The 19430-nt window shown below is 39.8% G+C and overlaps 1 protein-coding gene across 2 annotated transcripts in view; it reads right to left on the reverse strand.

Annotated features, from left to right (window-relative positions):
• Positions 1-15025: 15025 nt before the first annotated feature.
• The window catches only part of LOC139137206 (tumor necrosis factor receptor superfamily member 16-like), a 53746-nt gene continuing 49341 nt past the window's right edge, over positions 15026-19430 (reverse strand). For both annotated transcript variants that reach the window (XM_070705192.1, XM_070705191.1), the window contains exons 6-7: positions 17710-18042; positions 15026-16274 (exon numbers count right to left, since the gene is read on the reverse strand). In XM_070705192.1, coding sequence (XP_070561293.1) covers positions 16036-16274; positions 17710-18042 — 572 coding nt within the window. In that variant the 3' untranslated portion in view covers positions 15026-16035. The remainder of the gene's footprint in view (positions 16275-17709; positions 18043-19430) is intronic.

Here is a 19430-nt window from a genome sequence, read left to right on the forward strand (position 1 = left end):
GCATTCGTGCCCGCTGTAGTGCAGAGATAATAGCGCTCTCTTGCCGTGGTTTCCGCGAATGCCTTGACCTCTGGCGCTCGAGTATCTACCACCAATAAGTGTATCCCTCGATGACATTCGACATACTTACCAGTAGCGGGAAGAGGGTAGAGAACAAAGTGCGTCTCGCGGAATGCTCAACAATAATATTTTATGTGTTGCCCAGACTCGCTTTTTTCCCGCTCGATGCCTCGAATAGGCTCGAATCCAAAGCTAAATTGCTCTGGTGTAGTGGTCGTACGTGGGCGATACCATTTTCCGAAAATTGATTTCGTAGGGTGAGCTGTCATGCTAATAGATCCCACCGTGGGGGTTAACGTGACCTGAAGGGGTTTCGATTACACACATATATTTGAATGATGACAACTATCGTGTCCGATTAATAAGGACTCTCTAAACCGCGTTATTTATGTCCCCGCGGACATAAATTTGTCATTTGCCGAGGATGACAAAATTATGCTATTCCCATTAAGTTTACGAGTACAAATGTCGCTTGACCGTCACTCATACGCTTTTAACATGGCGTGTTGAAAGTCAAATTACTCTGGAAAAGCAATCATACAGCAATCAATTTTCGACAGTGCGAACGTTATGACGTCTTACAAAAGTTCGAAGTTGGAGAAATTTGGCGGTTTGGCTGTCTGTGCAATTGACGCCCCTTCACGTTTGACGTTGAGGCATTTCCGTACGGTAACGCGTTAAGGTTGAATGCCGCTAGGGGACAAATATTTGGGCTCTCAAAGTTTCACAATTCTTCTCTGATCTACCACTTGTAGGGGCTCATTTTAAAGCTCTTGGTGTGAAAAAAAATTTTGACAGTCTTAGTTTTTCGAAAATCAAAAAATTTATTTGTCCACCCAGAGTTAATTCAGGAATGGCGGCCATTTTGAATTTCGACTATCAGTGAATGTTAGGTAATTTGTTTATCTAGTACCATATTTTCAAAGTTAACCCAAATTTTCATTCTTGATGTGGTATGAGAATGGTTGAAAGTTTCGTTCAGGAAATTCGAGCAAAAGTTTAAGTCATGCACTTTCGTGGCGCATACTGTTAACACTGTTCAAGTAATTCAAAGTTTGCGCCAATGAATTCTCGCCGAGAACTTTCCGTCGAAAGCAACCTTTCACTGGCTTTTTTATCAGAATGAGTTTACGCTGGGATTAGACTGTTGCGTCAGTTCTCATAATAAAAACTTCATTCGTTTGAGATAGAGAAAGTGTTTTGATAACACGAGAAAAAACATTGCTTTGTAATATTCTCCGCCTTTTCAGAAATGTCTTGCGTTGCGGAGTGATGGGATTTGTCATCTGATTTAAAATGAGTGGGTGAAATTCCGCACCGATGACCCAGTTTACGATCAGCAAGAGAGCCCTTTATTATTTACAGTTGTCGGTAAGATGAGACCACTTCGCTCTTTCTTCGGGGAAGGCCCGAATGATATCTATGACATATGTTCCCAGCTATCTCCTGACCACTGCCAATGGAATGCTCCATGACATACATTCTCTGAGTCCGTCTCCCAGGATCGGATGTGGAGGTGGGGATCGTGTTGCGCACGATGGGCAGGTCGAACATCTCCCTGGTGTTGAGACTTTGGCGACTGGACATCCTTTCTGGAGTAATATATCAAGTGTTGTCCTTATATTTAAAAGTAGCCGGGTAAATTACGAAAGTAGACGGGTGGACTGCGAGGGAGCGAAGCGACCGAGCGGCGAGTGAGCGTAGCGAACGAGGGGGGAGAGAGCGCGCGAGAGGGGGGTGTCCCCCCTCTCGCAAGGCGAAAAATGAAATTTTGGAGTGGAAATGGTGTTCTCTGGTGGCATCTGAGGTGACATTTAGCTGAGACTGAAACAGTACTTTTGTGTGTCTTAGACGTGGCTCACATACAAAAAATCAAACAAACATGATTTTTGTTTTGTTTGTATTATTTATGACACACATATGGTTTTATTTGCCGTGAAGATGTAACATTTAATCTTAAATCACCCGCTGTCTGCTCATTTCATTGCTCATTTCCCATTCTTCATTACCACATAGTAGTTTCCCCAAAACCCTCAAACTCATTCTATTCTAATCAAAACAAATTCGCTTTTATTAAGAAAAACATCGGTAAGATAATTCACTGTTACAGTGTTCGCATTTACGAAAAAAAAAAATGCGTATATAGAAAACTCTTTTACAATGAAAAAATGCGTAGAGTCGATCAAATGCTTAATAATATTACGCATTGGATTGAGTCTCTACGCATTTTTTCATTGTTATGAGTTTTCTATACGCAAACGATAATAGTAAAATGTTTGCGAAAGCACTCTCCGCGACTGAGCTTAGGCGACAACCAGACGAGATGAGTGCCTGCTTAACATTAAATTTGTTGCAACATTTCCGTCAATCATTCATTTTGTGTGGAAAGTTTCGGATTCTCTGAGTGTAGTCTGAAAAATCGGCATCGTCGAGTCCGAGGCACGTTACCATGTCAGCTGTGCCTATGAACTTACTACGTTGCTAATTTTCAGGCTAGCGATAGTTTCTGAAACTTATGACACAAAGTGAGTGATTGACAGAAATGTTGCAACAAATTAAATGCAAACCGCGCACGATCATCGCGTCTCGCTGTCCCCAATTTGATCAAAGCAGATATGCAGCATGGCGTCGGGAGGAAACAACTGAGTCTCTATTTTCTTTCAAATTTGCTCCACGAGTCCGTGAAAAAAATGATTCAGAGGGTCCATCGAAATACACTGTCGCCAGTGTCGGGCAACCCAACACGGAGAACATGGAGAGGCGCAGTGAAATTGAACCCATGCCGGAATCAACGACGTATTGTCAACAGGGGATCAGCGCCACGTTGAAGCCGTGAGCCGTGACGATGATGTGCCGGTCGGCAACGGTCGCCAATCCGGCAGAAACTAACTCACTACTGCGCAGACTCAAACGTGACGCATTCAATCGCTGGGAAAACCTGGCGTGAGCTGCCAAATTCCGGATAGGTTTGTACGAAATAGGAGGACACAAGAGAAACTATTATAAATGATTCTATTTTTTTAAAATTCACCGACTTGAACCAAGTCTACGGTCGCCAACACACATGCCTGTGACCGTGGATTCTAGTACGTAAAAATAATCAATGAAAAAAATACCCATTCAAATAAACAGTTGCTTCTAAAAAAATCAGTTCTAGCTCATTTTTTTTTATCTAGGAAATGCGTCGGTATTGCTCTGATAATAACTTGACTTGTTGAGAAGATCATACTCGTAGTGACCGTGACGTTGGCAGCCAGCGCGGCGGCGGAAAACTAGCTGCAGTCTCATGAACTTCGAATCGTCGATCAAAATCTCATCTTTTCGGCGCTTTTTTCTCACAAATTCAGCGAAATTGAAGTTTTTCATTCATAAACTAAATATATTTTTGGAATTAAGTATACCTTTCGAACGGGCTTTCTTCGGGAAAAAATATTCCATCGGCAAGGTGCCAGTGGTCGACGCCACATTTCTTTTTGACACCATCGTTAAAAATCATGACCTAAGATGACCTTCATACTAATCAAACCAATTACACTGCTCGTAACAAAGACAACATCATAGGCGCGTCCATCAGCCAATCACACTATTTAACAAATAAAAGATCGGGCTCAAAAAGCCACAAACGGGTATTTAGAAACTGTTTTATGTTTGTGCAGTTCCATGCGGGGAAAGGGGTCGCGAAACTGCTAATCGTACGTGTGCCGTCTAACAGCTGGCAGTGCAATCCCGAAATTACAGGTCTATAAAAATAATCTAATGACGTTAAAAGTAGCCGGGAATAAATGCAAAACAGCCGGGTTATTTACCCGGCACCCGGCTTCTAAGGACAACACTGTTAATATCTGTTTGAAAAATGTTTTGCTTTTAACGTGAACGTTACGCCACGTATGATGCTCAGGCGGTATTAGAATTTGAATATCAGATAATACTAATTGAATACACGTTGTGTAATAACAAGGTGATGAACTTTTTGCCGGCCGATATCTTCTACATCCTATTCAATTCTACTTCTTGAAGGCTCTAATTTAACGTCATCCAAATACACTTGGATAAGTGCTATGTGTGTTTAATCTGGCGGCTGTGATAAGCCTCACGGCTTTCCCCACATATGGATGCGGTAGGGTTGGGGAGACTTAGGACAACATTACTAAAGCCATGTACGCCCCACGGCGACGGGACGATTAACAGCGTGTAGATCTACATCGATTTGTCGTTCAACGACAGTGTTCTTGACAAAACTTCTCTATCCAATCCGCGGAGGAACACCAATCTCTCAGTAAACATGCATACCTCCTCATAATTCATTTCCGTTTCCTGTTTTAAATGTCCAATCTCACCTTACCAAAACTACCTGTTTAACTTTGTACTAATATTTGACGACGAGAGTGTTAGAAGGGAGTTACTTTTTTTTTTATCCTAACGCTCTTTTAAGTTTCAATGTGATCGCAAGAGACGGAAAGAGATGGAAATCCATTCTCATGTCATCAGCTGGGTTTTGTAAAAACGACAAGTCAAAAAATTCTGAATCACCGTCGACGAGTCCTGAGGAAGAGCGCATGTCCGAGTCAAGTTCTGCCCTTACAGCGCCCTCAAACAGCTCCCTTTGCGTGGACCTATATGAGGCGACGACAACAGCTTGATCTCACAGCATTTGGAGAGGCCCCATTAATGTAGAACGTGCCCCGGGGACAGATATTCGGACTCTCAAACTTTTACAGTTCTTTTCTGATCTACCACTTGTAGGGTTCATTTTAAAGCTCTTGATTTAAAAAAAACTTTTTACCGGCTTAGTTTTTCGAAATTCGAAAATTTTATTTTTCTCCATAAAGTTAACTCGGGGATGTTGGCCATTTTGAATTTTACATATCATTAAATCTTGGGTTATTTGTTACTCTATTACGCGATTTTATTCTTGATTTTGAAAGAGAATAGCTGAAATATTCCTTAAGGACATTTTGAGCAAAAGTGTAAGTCTTTCACTTTCGAGGTGCATACTACCTTAAGATAGAACGCGCCTCGGGGACACTGAGACTGTCAGCTTCGCAAATTTCTACAATTCTTTTCTGATCTACCACTTGTGGAGGCTTTTAAGCTCTCGGAGAAAGAATAACTTTCACCGTCTCAGTTTTTCCAAAATCTAAAATTTGATTTTCCCCATAGAGATAACACAGGAATAGCGGCCATTTTGAATTTCAAATATCGAAAATTGTTGGGCGATTCGTTTCGCTAGTTGCAAACTTTGCGTGGTGACCACCCCCATTTTTATTGTTGATTTGGTAAAAAAATGGTTGAAAGTTTCATTGAGGAAAGTTTGAGCAAAAGTTTGTCTTTCACTTTTGAGGCACATACTACCTTAACACAAATGTCAAGAAAGAAGAGGAAACACATTCTTAAAGGCAAAAACTGGAGTCAATTTTTCAGTGACATAAAGTTAGATTTTTGTTTTTAATTGCTTTTCTTCCGTGACAGCTGATCTGAATTTTTTTTTCGACCCCTCTCGAGATACATTGCTACATCCGTTGAGTAGTTCCACACCTATCCTGCACAGCCCGTCTGTCAAAAGGGTGCCCTCAAATATCACATAGGAGAAGTTTCGAGCACTTTGAGGCATTGTGGATTTTTCAAGATGCATGACTTTCTGAAATAACATATCGCGTACCTTGTGAACATATTATTCTGAACGACATAACAAATGTTGATCAGGGCAGTACTTCAAATCATGATAGAAAAAAATTCCCCTTTCTGTTCGATAACAGCAAAGTTTAGCGCCCTATAATCACCTATTCGAAATCGCAACAGGTTTTTTTGCTATCAAGGTTGGAACAGACTCAAACACAGAGATCAACGCCCGTCAGTTCCCCTTTGCAGACCATGTTTCGAATTCCCCTCCCACAACGCTTTCACTTACGAAATCTAGCCTTCTTTCCAGGGCTTCCTGAAATGTAGATTTTTACATAGGGAATATCAAAATTAAAAATGAAGAACCTAAGTCTTGATAGATTATATTGAGTTACTTTTCTTCAGACAGTCGAAGTGTTCTACATTTAGAAATGAGCAGGACAGTGAAAAGAAAGTAATACTGTCAGAGAAATAGGTCAGTCCTTTTGAATCTTTGTACCAATCAGCAACCAGAATGGATAATAAAGTCTTGTAACTTTCTGCGGCGATGTACTAGCTGAGAAGAAAATATTATCAAATGTGTTTTGAAATGCTATTAGTGTGTATTGTCATCTGCAGATGTTTAAATGCGCACACTTAAGATATTCGTAACGTGACAATGTCCACACAGAGCATTACGCAGAGCATTACGACGGGTGACAAGACTCTTTGAATCCTGGGACGAAAAATCCATCTCTCTAATTAAGGTAGTATGCACCTCGAAAGTAAAAGACTTACACTTTTGCTCAAATTTTCCTTAAGGAATCATTCAACCATTCTCTTTAAAAATCAAGAATAAAAATCGGGGGTCACCGAGCAAATTTTGGCACTGGTTAAACGAACTTTCTGAATAAGTCCTATCCATAAGAACGCGTGTGTTATCCCTACGGCGACCTCAAACAATCCCTAACAGTGTCTACCACGCGACGGTAAGGGCACATATATAGTGATGCATCAGTGGGGTATTTGGAGAGGTTGACAACTTTAAAATGAAGACCTTGACCTTAGAAATCTCATCGTCCGATATTAGCAGTATTATTAACAAGAGGAAGAGCCAACACGAAGTTCAGTTTGTTTCTATTTCATTTTCCGCGACAGTCGGTCTGACTTCTTTGCATTGCAAAGAACCCCTGCCCTGATGTATTGCCACACCTCGTGAGTAACAGCGGACCATATCAGCCTTGTTCCAATCCTTTTTGCACAACTTGATCATTTATAAAACGGTACACGCGAAGTTCGGCCGCGCCACCTGTAGTTCCTAAATTTGCGAGCACATGGTATGGTTTTTCCAGACGCATGACATACTGAAACAAGCCGATTGCGATAATGTCAACATTATTCGAAACGATATAATAACGATATAAAATGCTAATCAGTACTTCTGATTAATATTTTAATTTTCTAACTCAATTCATGTTGAACGTATCGTAACTTATTCTTAAGGTTTTAAAAATCCCACATGTTTGACAACAGCAATATTTAAGCGTCGTGCTCCGTTGTTACTAATTCGAAATCGGAAAAAAGGTCGTTCACTTATCCAGGTTGGAACAGATTCAAACACAGAGATCAACGCCCTCTACTTTCGCTTGCAGAACAAGTTTCGAATTTCCTCTCCATGACGGGTTCATTACAAAATCTAGCATTATTTTCAGGGCTTCCTGAATTGTAGATTTGTTACATAAGAAATAAGAAAATTAAAAAAAATGAAGGGCCTTAAGTCTTGATAGATAATATTGCTCATTCCTAGCCAGCCTGGAAGTGTCTTACGGCAGACAATCTTATTTTTTCATCTTGTTGTAGAACAAAGTGAAAGAAATTATTTGAGAAGTAGGTCAGTTCTTATAATCTTTCCACCAATCAGCAAACAGAGTGAATAGAGTCCGACTTACAGCCTGATATGCAAGTCAAGAAAAAATATCTTCACATATTCTTGATGCCAAATCGTGTTGCCACTATTCAGACTTGTTGATTTGTGTCACAATACAGCCGAGTTAGTTGAGTGTATTATAATCTGTAGGTATGTGCGCGCCAATATTTCAGACACGTAAGTCATAGTGTGACATTATTTTCATGGAGTTACATAGCTTACATAATATCTCTGCGTAGGGTGTCTCTGGAGCGAGCGTCATCTTTTACCGGATTATGATTATGTAAATTAGCCAGACTAATGAAAGTGGAACTCGTCACCATCTACATCTATGTAATATTATCATAAAGTTCTTTAATATTGATCAGTAAATAGTTAGGATGTAAGTGCACGTTCCTTAAAGTGATATTTTTTTTTTACTTTTGCTTTCCACAATAATTACGATATCGGTCAAATATGTCTGGGTAATGAATTCAGACATTGGAGTTATGTAACTTTTGGCGGCCATATTTGATCGTATCGCAAAATAAATCCATATCGATATCTCTGTTGTACGGCATTGGACATGTCAATTTTGTGCAAATTTGGATTCAGTGTATGTCAAACTAATTGTTTTCGACGAATGCAAAGATGAATTTTAACGCATCCGAACTTCCTTTGGTTAGGATTACAATAAACTGAAAATATTGTCTGATTTAGAGTCACTGTCCAAAATGGTGAAGCAAGACAAGTTATGAGTGGGCGGTAGGAAATAATTAAAACTGACCGAAATGCTTGATTTAGAAAGCATTTACAATATTTCAAATCGAAAATTAATGTTATTATAAACTATCTATGATATGAACTGGGCTCTTACCGTCAGGGAAGAACTGTGACCCAGATTTTGAAGCGCGCGGGTGGTCTCTGCTTTGATCAGATCTGTGTTTAAGATAGACCCAAGTGATAATGTGTTTTTGGTCCCAGACGCGTGCCCGATATGCAGCTGACGGAAGATGAGATTAAATTAAAGCTCATGAGTTCGCACACGCTAGTACCAAACCGTATATTTTAAAGCGCATCCCAATATGTGATTATGTAAATAGATTCAAATTAATTACTATGATCCTGAATTTTAATCCTAACTGTACGAAATTACAAAATTTCTACGGTCATGGCATGTCAACGGAATAACTGTGCGACAGTAAGGCAGACGTCGTCCAAGTTCAAGTTCACTGTTTCAATCATTTAGCGCAAGGAAGGAAACGCACGTCTTCCGCTTTAAAATAGCTTTAATTTCCAGCGACCTAAATTTAAAAAATTGCATATTAAAATATGGCAAGTTTTGCATGTCGGCAGTATTTACAGCAATTTGGCAGCAGTTGCGCCATACTGTTTGTCTATTCTCATGCGGTAAACCCCTTCGTGTGGTTTCTGATTGAGCTTACTGATTTGCTACAGTGAACGCACGTGACCGAGAATTCTCTTTAGCAAAAATGTAATTTAGTTGCAGCTTTAATAACATTTTGTTTGATTTGCAAGAGGAAATACACAAGTGAACTATTCCAATCGGGAATATATTGCCATCTTGCTCGGATGACGTACAGATTAACCATCCCACACAATGTTTCCGACCTCAGCACCATTATACGGTTCGATTATGTGTAGATTTCAAAAAGGAGACGTCGCCATCTTTTCACGAAAGCTTTGTTATCATTACTTAATATGCGCCTCGACAGTAAAAGATTTATACTTTTGCTAAAAATTTTCTCAAAGATTATTTAAATCATTTTCTTTCAAAGTTAAGAGTAAAAATCGGTGGGTCACCGTGCAAATTTTGGTACTAGAGATAAAAAAATTACCTTAGATTTATCGATAGTTGAAATTCAAAATGGCCGCCACCCATGTGTTAACTCTATGGGAAAAAAATAAAAAAATTGACCCCCACTAGAATCAGAAAAGAATTGTTAAAGTTTGAGGGTCCGAATATCTGTCCCCAGAGCGTAAAAATCTTTCATTTTCGCGGCGCACCCTGTCTTAATAGGAAAGAAAAACATGCCACAGAAATGAGCAAATGTATTGGGGTCAGTCTTTTATTTTCCTCCAAGTTTTCAGCGCCAAGATACTTATCAATTACAGATTTTAAACATGTCATCATACAAATTGTTCACTGGTTCCAGAGAGTAGCTTTAGAAATCACAGCCATAGATACACTTCCGTCACTCTTCCTCGTATTCGTATCACAGCAAATATCTATGTTTGCCGCAATCCATCCAAAATCAATGCTTATAAGGTTTCTTTGTTTTAAATTTGGGGCTGACAAAAGTGGTGCCGTAGGGAATGACCTGATTTCTTTGTTTTTTAAAATCGTTTTTTGTTACAAGGGTAGTGTGTTACTTAATATTCTTTGTCTGTCTGTCTGTCTGCCTGTTTGTCTGTCAGTCTGTTTGTCTGCCTCTCTCCCTCCTCCGCTCTCCCCTTCCTCCTCTCTGTACCCTCTCTCGTTCATATATTGTTTATGATGATAAATTCTTTGCTATAATATTTGATTGACGCGAAAAACTTGGATTACAGAGAATCAACTGCATATTATTATCTACTATTATTAATTGCCCTTTGCTGAGCATTTTTCAAGTTCAAGACCATAAAACCAGCATGCTCTATCATGTTTTGTTTGTTTGCTTTGGATATAGATCAGTAAGTTTTCATGAAAGATGGCAGATATTTATCTATCATCATATCAATATCGCCTCGTCTAAAATTGCGTAAGACACGCTGGATTGCTAAATGACGAATGAATACACCGTGCTACTAAGTGGCTACCGCCATCCACAGTCCCTCCACCCAGGTGGAGGGACTGTGCGCCATAATGCCATGTACATTTGTCCTGTGAACCGTACTACTAATTCACCCTAGTATTATCTGATACTGATGAACTGATTAATCTGCTCTTGGCTAGTTTTGACAATTTTTGGCGGCCTTAAAATTGCCTCTATGACCTGTATTGTGCACTGATTAAAATACATTAACTATTCACTGGCCTTTTGACGTAATAGACCTCAAATTGCCTGAGTTATAAATTTGGCGTACACATGCACACATCGGTGCTACACTTTCTGTCAACAATCACGTCACAAATGTTGACCTTTAAATTATCATTCAATGTGTTCAACCTTAGGTAGAGTGACGTCCTTCGAGAAGTTCACGCACTTCTGACCTGGTCAACATCTTTCGTGGACTTGTTCATGAAACTTGTAAAGAACAGCGGGTATTCCCTTTCTCCTGCATGTGAAAATCGAAAATTTCAGTTTTTCAAATCGGTTTACCGACGGAATGGTAGCCATTTTGAACATCAAATGTAAGGAACTTTGAGGTAAGGTGGTCATGTAAATTTCTTTGAATGGAACAAATAGTTTTCGTCAGCAAAGTATTAAAAATAAGTTTTCAACTTTTATACTGTTTGACACAAGTATAGGCAGTCAACTCTATTATCCAATTTGCATAGTCTGACTTTTAAATGTGAAGGACGAACATCAATATCTTGAAAGAATTGGTCCAATTAAGGATATGCATGTTTATCTCTTTGAGGGATGGGCAGAGCATGCACGTTTTATGCAAAAAATCACACTTTTTGCACTTTCCAACCATCTTAATATATTATGCAAAATTACTAGTTCTGATATACTTTAAAATTTCAAACTTTCCTATTTCTCCACCCACCCCCCCCCCCCGGAAAACTACTGATCTAGTTTTCGATTCGGTAATTCGTCCATTATTAAGTCATGAAAACGTGTGTTTATGATGAATTTAACTCAAGCCGTCTACAATTACAAGATGCCCTGCGGTAACAGGTATCGATAAAACCATGAAAGCAAACAATCATTTGCATAGCAATCAGTCACCTAGCAACTCAATATTCCATTAATTCATTCGATTTCACGACACATGTCTAAATGGCCGAGAGACCTGTGATGTCTTTAGGTTTGGAGAATGCCGAGCGCCCCCATCGGTGAAAAACATACTATAGCGTCTCAGGGTCTAAATCCCGATTTCTTGCAGAAACTGCTCGGTCTTTGCCTTAAATGTAAAACAGATGCTCTTCTCGGATATGACATTTTCTCGATGTCTCTCCCGAATAAACAAATAAACAAACAAACAAATAGATAAACAATTAAAGGACCAGTTGCTGTAACTTATGATGATTTTTTCACTATTTTGTTTTGAATGACAACTGCCAGTTCGTTTTACTTTCAAGAGCACGTTGAAACATCGAATTTTATTTTGTCAGCACAGCGCCTACAGGTGGTTTTGAATTTTAGTCCGAGTTGACGCTCAGCGCATCCACAGGTAACTAAGCAACCTGCATTTTACTTATGAGTTGACAAACTGAATACTATGTATCTCAACATGCCGTTTGGAGTATAACAAGAAACTGTTGTTGACATTAAAGAAACGGTGAAAATAATCATCAAAGTTACAGCTACTTGCTTTCAGATATGAGTAAGTGAATAAGTCGGTGTGTAGTGAATAATATAAAAACAAAATAAGTTGGAGGAGAAAACATCATTTCACCTCTTACAGTCGTTTGAAGTACTGAGACAGAAAACCCTCTAACCTATTGTGAACCCGACCAGGAGAGCTGGAGTCGTTGACGTTTCCTAGGGAAATAAGTCTGATTGACGCATTTTCTGTTCCTAAGAAGACGCCGAAGATTTCCCGAATGTAACCGAGAAAAAAATTTAAGTGTAAACTATGTTTAGCTGTAGCAATTACTTGTCGCCGCTACTCATGCCATTATAATCAAAAAGTATTTCTTGCTTTTTGCGTTGTCTTGTTATTCCCGGATAGCTTAACGGTACACACTCGAATTTGTCTCAGTGAAATATATGATAAACACTTAAATGCTGATCGATAACGAGTGACTGCTGAAGACGAACTCTTGTCGACAGACGACTCATACAAGCTCCAATATGACAACCGAAAGAAATATGAGATCAAATTTTACATTCGACCGCTCCCCTCTTGACGTTCAGTATGCTGAATACCGCTGATGAATGATTGAAAACGCCATTTCTCCATTGTAATATGTATCTGGCAATTTTGAAACTAACCGTAAAGAGCACTTGTACATTTATTGTACACAAACTAACCGTAAAGAGCACTTGTACATTTATTGTACACAAACTCCGGAAAATTTACTGTTTTACTGGTCAGTGAGATTTCTCATCGCAGGTGCACTAGTAGTCCTCCAGAGGGCGCAGTTGCCATGATCGTTACCTTGGTGATTCGACGCTAACCGGACTTTGTTGTCAACACTCACTATGCGACGAACGTCCAGGCACGTATTTAAAACCCCTCATGTACTTTTAGCATTATTTTTATGATTTTAGTTTCAAACTAAAATAAGTTTGTGTGTGTCTGTACTTATTTAGATGTGTGTACACACTTATTATTAACTACCCGCTGGGACTGTATGTGCAGTTTTGAACAAGACACAAAGATTACACTGCGATTAAATGTTTGCCCAAACATTAAATCGCAGCCCCATGCGTAAAAGCAAAAAACCGTGGATACTGTGCATATCTGCACTGAAATTTTCACTTAAACTGCATAGAGTAGTCCAGCGTAAGGCATAGGGGTGAATGTTTTTAACTGTGACATTGTATGTTCCGTTTCCTTTGTAATATTACCAACTTTTGAAAATGGCGGGAAATCAAAATGACTGTGAAAATTTGAATTTACTTGTCAAATGTTTCACAAAGGAATGGTTTCCTAATGCAGTAAAAGCCCATATCCCTTCAGAGGGTAGAATTCAGAGAAAACCAGGAGAGAATGGGAAGATATTTTGGTATCAACAAATTTCGAGAGTTAAAGGTAGTGGGGCTTTAAGAAAGACTGCGCCCTAGGGACAGATATTCGGACTCTCACACAGTTTTACAATTCATTTCTGATCTACCACCTGTGGGGCGCACTATAAAGCCAGGGTGAGACAAATTATCACTGTCTTAGTTTTACGAAAATTTAGAATTTTATAATATTTTCCCATGAAAAATGATTTTGTTTCACTCTTAAGGGTAAATATACAGCGCGTAATGTGCGTAAGGGACAGATATTCGGACTTTCAATTTTTTAACAATTCTTTTCTGATCTACCACTTTTGGGGGCTCATTTTCAAGCTCTTGGAATAAGAAAGATTTTTACCGTCTTAAATCTAAAAAAACCGCAAATCTTATTGTCCCAACAGAGTTTACACAGGGGTGGCGGCCATTTCAAATATCGGCAAATGTTCATTAATTTTTCATGTACCATATTTTTCACGGTGACCCCAGATTTTTATTCTTGATTTGGTTAAGAGAATGGTTGAAATTTTCATTGAGGAAAGTTTGAGCAAACGTTTAAGTCTTTCACTTTCGCTGCAAGAGTTCACTGAGCAACCTGCATCCACAGGTAACTAAGCAACCTGCATCCACAGGTAACTAAGCAACCTGCATCCACAGGTAACTAAGCAACCTACATCTATCTCCCACTCCTTGTCCGGCTATCGAAGCTACCCCTCTACAGCATTAATTTCTTACACATTAACAGGCAACAGGGCAAAGATGTAAATTGTCTTCGATAAATTGTATTGCGCCTCTGTCACGGTGAAATAGCGCCGTCAAAAGTTCAGATCCAGAAAGTCACTGTGCTCAAAAGTGGCTCGGGTTAAAGAGACAACATCGCTGTCTTTGCGCATGACAGTTCTGTATGACTTTAGATGTAGTCAGAATATTGAAACTTGCTGAGTTTGTAGTTGACAACGAACTTTAAACATAAGAGTTTCATATCCTCTCCACTTATTACACAATTGAGCTGACGGCTATTTTTGCACACTTATCGAACAACACATCTCATGCACGATAAACTGATAACAGTTCCATATTTGAGGTTTTCGTTCACGTTGAGAAAGAAATTTGGACGTAGAAAATTGCGTAGATACAAAACGATTACGATTTTTTCAGAAACTTTCATCATATAATCTGTAAGCCATTTCACTGTCTTTCATGATTAAAATAAAAATATCAGGGGTCACCGTGTAAAGCAGCAAATTGTCCAAAATTTACTGACGTTCTAGATTCAAAATGACCGCTGAATCCTTTTTAAAGTTTAGGGGGAGATTTCTTCAAAATTATTCTTACACTTCGAAAAGCATTCTAAAAATTTGATTGTTCAAAAGTGCCCAACAGCATCTCACCTGATTTGGACTGAGGCCTTGGTAATCTCATTTTCTTGAATAAACGTGTGTCGGTCACGAACACCCTCCACACACTCTCTCTCTCTCTCTCTCTCTCTCTCTCTCTCTCTCTCTCTCTCTCTCTCTCTCTCTCATACAATGTACGAATCCATGAGCAAACATTAAACATACAGGGCGCAACAATACCGCTTTGGCACGGGTCTCGTCGCGTCCGTAGAAACAAGAGCCTACGGTTTTGTATAAAAATATTTATTTCCGATTATTGCATAGAAATTATTATGATGCATTGTTTATCTGAATTGAAAAATAACCACAGCCGGCTTCGAATCATCATTTAAACTGTTCACAAAGTGAATACTCATCTAAATCATCCCCCTACTCTGGAAGCTACTAAATATCAAGTTCTTCCCGCCAATCGTTTAGTGGTCAGTTTCCTATATTTCTAACGTTTTCATTTTTTACCCTGCACATAAATTGACAAAAACCTAATCCTTGGGTCCCCGTAGATTGGCCCGTCTTACGAGCTGAAATGTTTTGTCTATATATACATTGCAAAATCTGAGTTACAGACCCAACACCTTGGCGTTGCGTCGCCTTGCTGCGCACTATATCATTCGTGTAGTCGCTCTGGAAACGAACAGCATATTATTCCAGGCTGCTTAGACACGTTCAGCCGTATTCAAAGGTGGGAATAATTTTGGTTGAGTTGACAATGCAGATCTATACGCCTGTCTTTCGTAAACATTATATTCCCAGGCAACACGGGTGAAGGCCTTTAATCCATGGCGAATACAAAATCCACACGTAGGTAGAGTATGAAACTGATGTCAGGCAACACTTTTTCGTCTTGCGCTCATCATCCGTACAGTAAAAATAATATCATTATCGGCCGGCAATTCGTTCCGTAAAGGTCCAGAAATCTGTCTTTTTTACAAATGTTTGCAATATCTTCCCTTGAATATCAGAAACTCACAAAGTTGTATCTCCTTGGTGATTATATATCGGCATGGTTACCGAAAAAATACATAAATCCGTTCTCTGTGATAGGAATTCGCATCACCTCGACAGATGACTGGTAAATATTAATGACAGTTCAGTAAAAGTACTTGGGCGATGGTGACTTGTCCATAAAATCGAGAGTCTGTTCGTATCGAGTATTTATCACTCTTTCTCCACTTCTCATCTCTGAGAGCACCTGATGTGAATGTCTGCCTCAAGAGGGCGCGCTTCCGAGGCAGTTTGGCTACACACAGGTCACTCGCTCTTCTTTGTTTGACGTCGTCAGCTCTTCCAGCCTCATCGCTTCCAGCTCCTTGTTCTGTTTGATTGGTTCCCATATGATGACGCTGATGTCCCGGCCATCGACATTGTCTCCCAGCATGGGAGTGCTCTCGTTGGCGTCTTCGGTTTCATTTTCCGCTTGTTGCGTTTTCGCCCGCTCTTTTGCCGTTCGGCGTTTGTCCGCAAAATTCACTCCCATCCCTGAAACAATGAAAGGATACATCATAGATATCTGAGTTGACAACAGAGGGCAGGATATTGTTCACATCTTTTCATATCCAAGGAAGTTGCTAAGCAACATTTAGCTCATTTTAAGCGTTAAATACGCAGGCGCTCTGATGACATTTAAAAATCGCGTTCTCATATTATTTTACCATATGTTCGAATGTATTTTCGGAATTCGCTAGCACTGTCAATCAAATTCAGTAATAGTACAATAGACGGGTTATCTCCGAGGTGACGTAACAAAAGAGAAATAAAGTGACATTTTGAGGGTTATGTAGAACGATACAACGCCGAGAACAACTCATTAAAATTCTGGCTTCGTTTTCGCGCTCATCATCGACTCAGGCTGCGATAACGCGCCTTCAAAATGTCGAATCGCACTGCATGCCAGACATAAACATGAGTCACTTCAGGACGTGACGTGGAAGATAGCTATTTTTAGGGCGCACACGTTTCAACTCTCCGTCACGTCTGTGTACCTTAGGGGCGACGTCAAAAGATCGATGTTTGAAAAAACTTAATTGCTTAAGTTTGGGGGTGGGGGTGGGGGGTTGGCCAAATTAATTTCTGTGCAGTCAAAAACGATTTAACGTCTTTTTGGCAATTTTTACGATTTCAAGGCTGTCTTTTGGACGCTAAAACCGATCCAGTCACCCGTATTTTTGTTACTTTATAATGGTTTTCAATTTTTATTTAATTCAATGGTACATTGGTACATCGTTTGAAAGAATTAGTACAGGGTATGAGTCCGCAATGTTTTTCAATTTAGAAGGGGGGGGGGGGGGGGTCTGAGGCCAAACTTAAGCAATTAAGTTAGATTTATTATATTGAACTTTTGATGTTGCCCCTTAGTAGTACTGTGTATTGAGTTCATGGAAACCAAATCAATTTTTGTTACCCCTACAAAATATACATCAGCCAATTTTTGTCAGGTTTTTGCCAAAATTTTGATAAAAAACTATGGCTGATGAAATATTGTGCTCATGTGGTCCAAAATTATCAGAAAAATTAAGGAAAAGTTCATAAAAATTGGTAAAATGTTGCACTTACAGTTCGGTGGGAAAAATATAGCACTCAAAGGGTTAAATTGGACGTTCTATAGCATATGTTTCCACATATTTTGCTGAATTTCATCTCACTTCTGACATATTGTAACTTACAACAGAAGAAACCCCCATTTTTATCTGGAAGTGGTGTGTGTGTCCTTCGTTTCGACCTGCTTCACGGAGTGTACACGGTATCAAGAAACCGGCTGAAACCTTAGTACAAGGCCGACAACTGAAGATGTTCAGTGTCAAGTAAGATACACATCCTCCTCCTACAAGGTTCGTTGAGTTTCGACAAAAATTGAAGAGATACGTAGCAATAAAGCAAAAATAAATATCCAATATCTAGCTAGCATATTGCTAACCTTTGCTATTTTTCGTCCTCGGAAATGATGTCTGTATGAGACCTTTCTTTCGCCGGTACACACGCCTCATCTCTGTCACCACGAAGGCGATGAGAATAATGAGTAGCCCGCCCCCAACGATGGAAGCCACAACAATGAGTTTGTAATTGACGGACATCTCCGTGGTCTCTTTTTCCACGGCCATCATCAGAGAGATGGAAGGCAGCGTGGTTGCCATGGTAACAGTGCTCATCGCCTCAGTTGCGTTGGACATATTGTTCAATGAATATTGGCTTTCCAGTGAGACCGCACCAGTCGTATTTCCGCTTGACAGGTCGGGAAATGAAACCATATCTGTGAATGATAAAAAGAACAAATTAAACATATGTTCTGCCGGCGAGTACCCATGTTGCCATGGCGCCATTATATCTTGAAGATATAAAAGAAGGGAATAATAAAAAGACCGCCTGGAAATAGTGGCGGGTGACTGACCGAGTGACTGTAGAAATGGTTGAACGATAGGAACGCCCCATCGAGAACGTGACTATAATTAGCACAGAAAACAGAGAACGCCGTCCAAGTCATAAAAAAATTCACTCTTAAAATGGCGCGGGGGACATTAATTTCTGACAGCTTCTAAGAGAAGTCAAGAAGTTCTTTGAGTGGCCGCAAAGTTTACTCATTTCGGCAGAGGGACGAGAAGAATTTGCGAATTGTCAACCCATCCCGGTCATAATAACTGAACTCCCCCTTGGAACTTGTATTGCATCACCTTGAAATTTGACACATTGCTCTGACATCATGATAAAGGTCACAATAATAACATTGTATGGTGAAGATTTAACTGTTTTAATTGTAATTTCTTCCCTTCATGTGTACTTCAGTTATTTCGATCACGATCTTTACAAATTCAACGCGCTGGCGCGATTTGTCGAAGGCTGGTTTGAAAATTCACCTTGCCTTCTTTTTTTGATTCAGATCAATGAATATGGAATCAGGTATGGCGCCATCATGTGTCACTTAATAGGCAGGAGTTCGCCGTCTGCGTGTTATTTTCCCGCTCAAATCGCCGTTATCTCGCGCATGTCTGTACCAGAGCTGGTGTTCAAATGCTAGTAGTCTACGCGCGTAAGGAAAGATTACAGATCATTTCTGAATGTTAGTATTACGGAAAACATGTCACACTTCACGTGAAAATTCGCCGATATCCTAGAAAGCATCTTGTCTTAAACTATCACCATTACATCCTGTGCACAACTTTTTTCTCAGTTACATGCGTAGATACGAGGACACATGGACATGGGGAGGGAGGTTTTTGTTGTTGGGGTTAACCTAGAGACGCGTCACTCACAAAACATTGACGTGGCAACGGCATATTTAGCGTATCTAAGCCAATTCGATACCTTTTCCTCAATCGAATGGGCTACCCTGAGGATGAAGGAACGGACATTCAAATTACAAGTATGTCTCCTGTATGTCTGTATGTCTTCGATAAATATGCCTCTCACTTGTAGCTGCATTTCAGACACCTGCACACCAGACACCCGACAGAAAATGATGGACGGCGATTACCACATAAAATCGCGTTTAATTCTGAGTTTTTCGCGTGGGCGTTTCTGTCAGCAGTGTAGTGTCGCTGCTTCTATATCGTACGCAAAGAGCATTGTCGTCTGCACATAAAAGCAAAACCCCTCCGAGTGCCCTTTGGACAGTTTCAAGGCGACCCAAAGTGGAAAAAACAG

This window comes from Ptychodera flava, chromosome 7 (assembly GCF_041260155.1).
Source record: "Ptychodera flava strain L36383 chromosome 7, AS_Pfla_20210202, whole genome shotgun sequence".
Classification (NCBI taxonomy): Eukaryota; Metazoa; Hemichordata; class Enteropneusta; family Ptychoderidae; genus Ptychodera; species Ptychodera flava.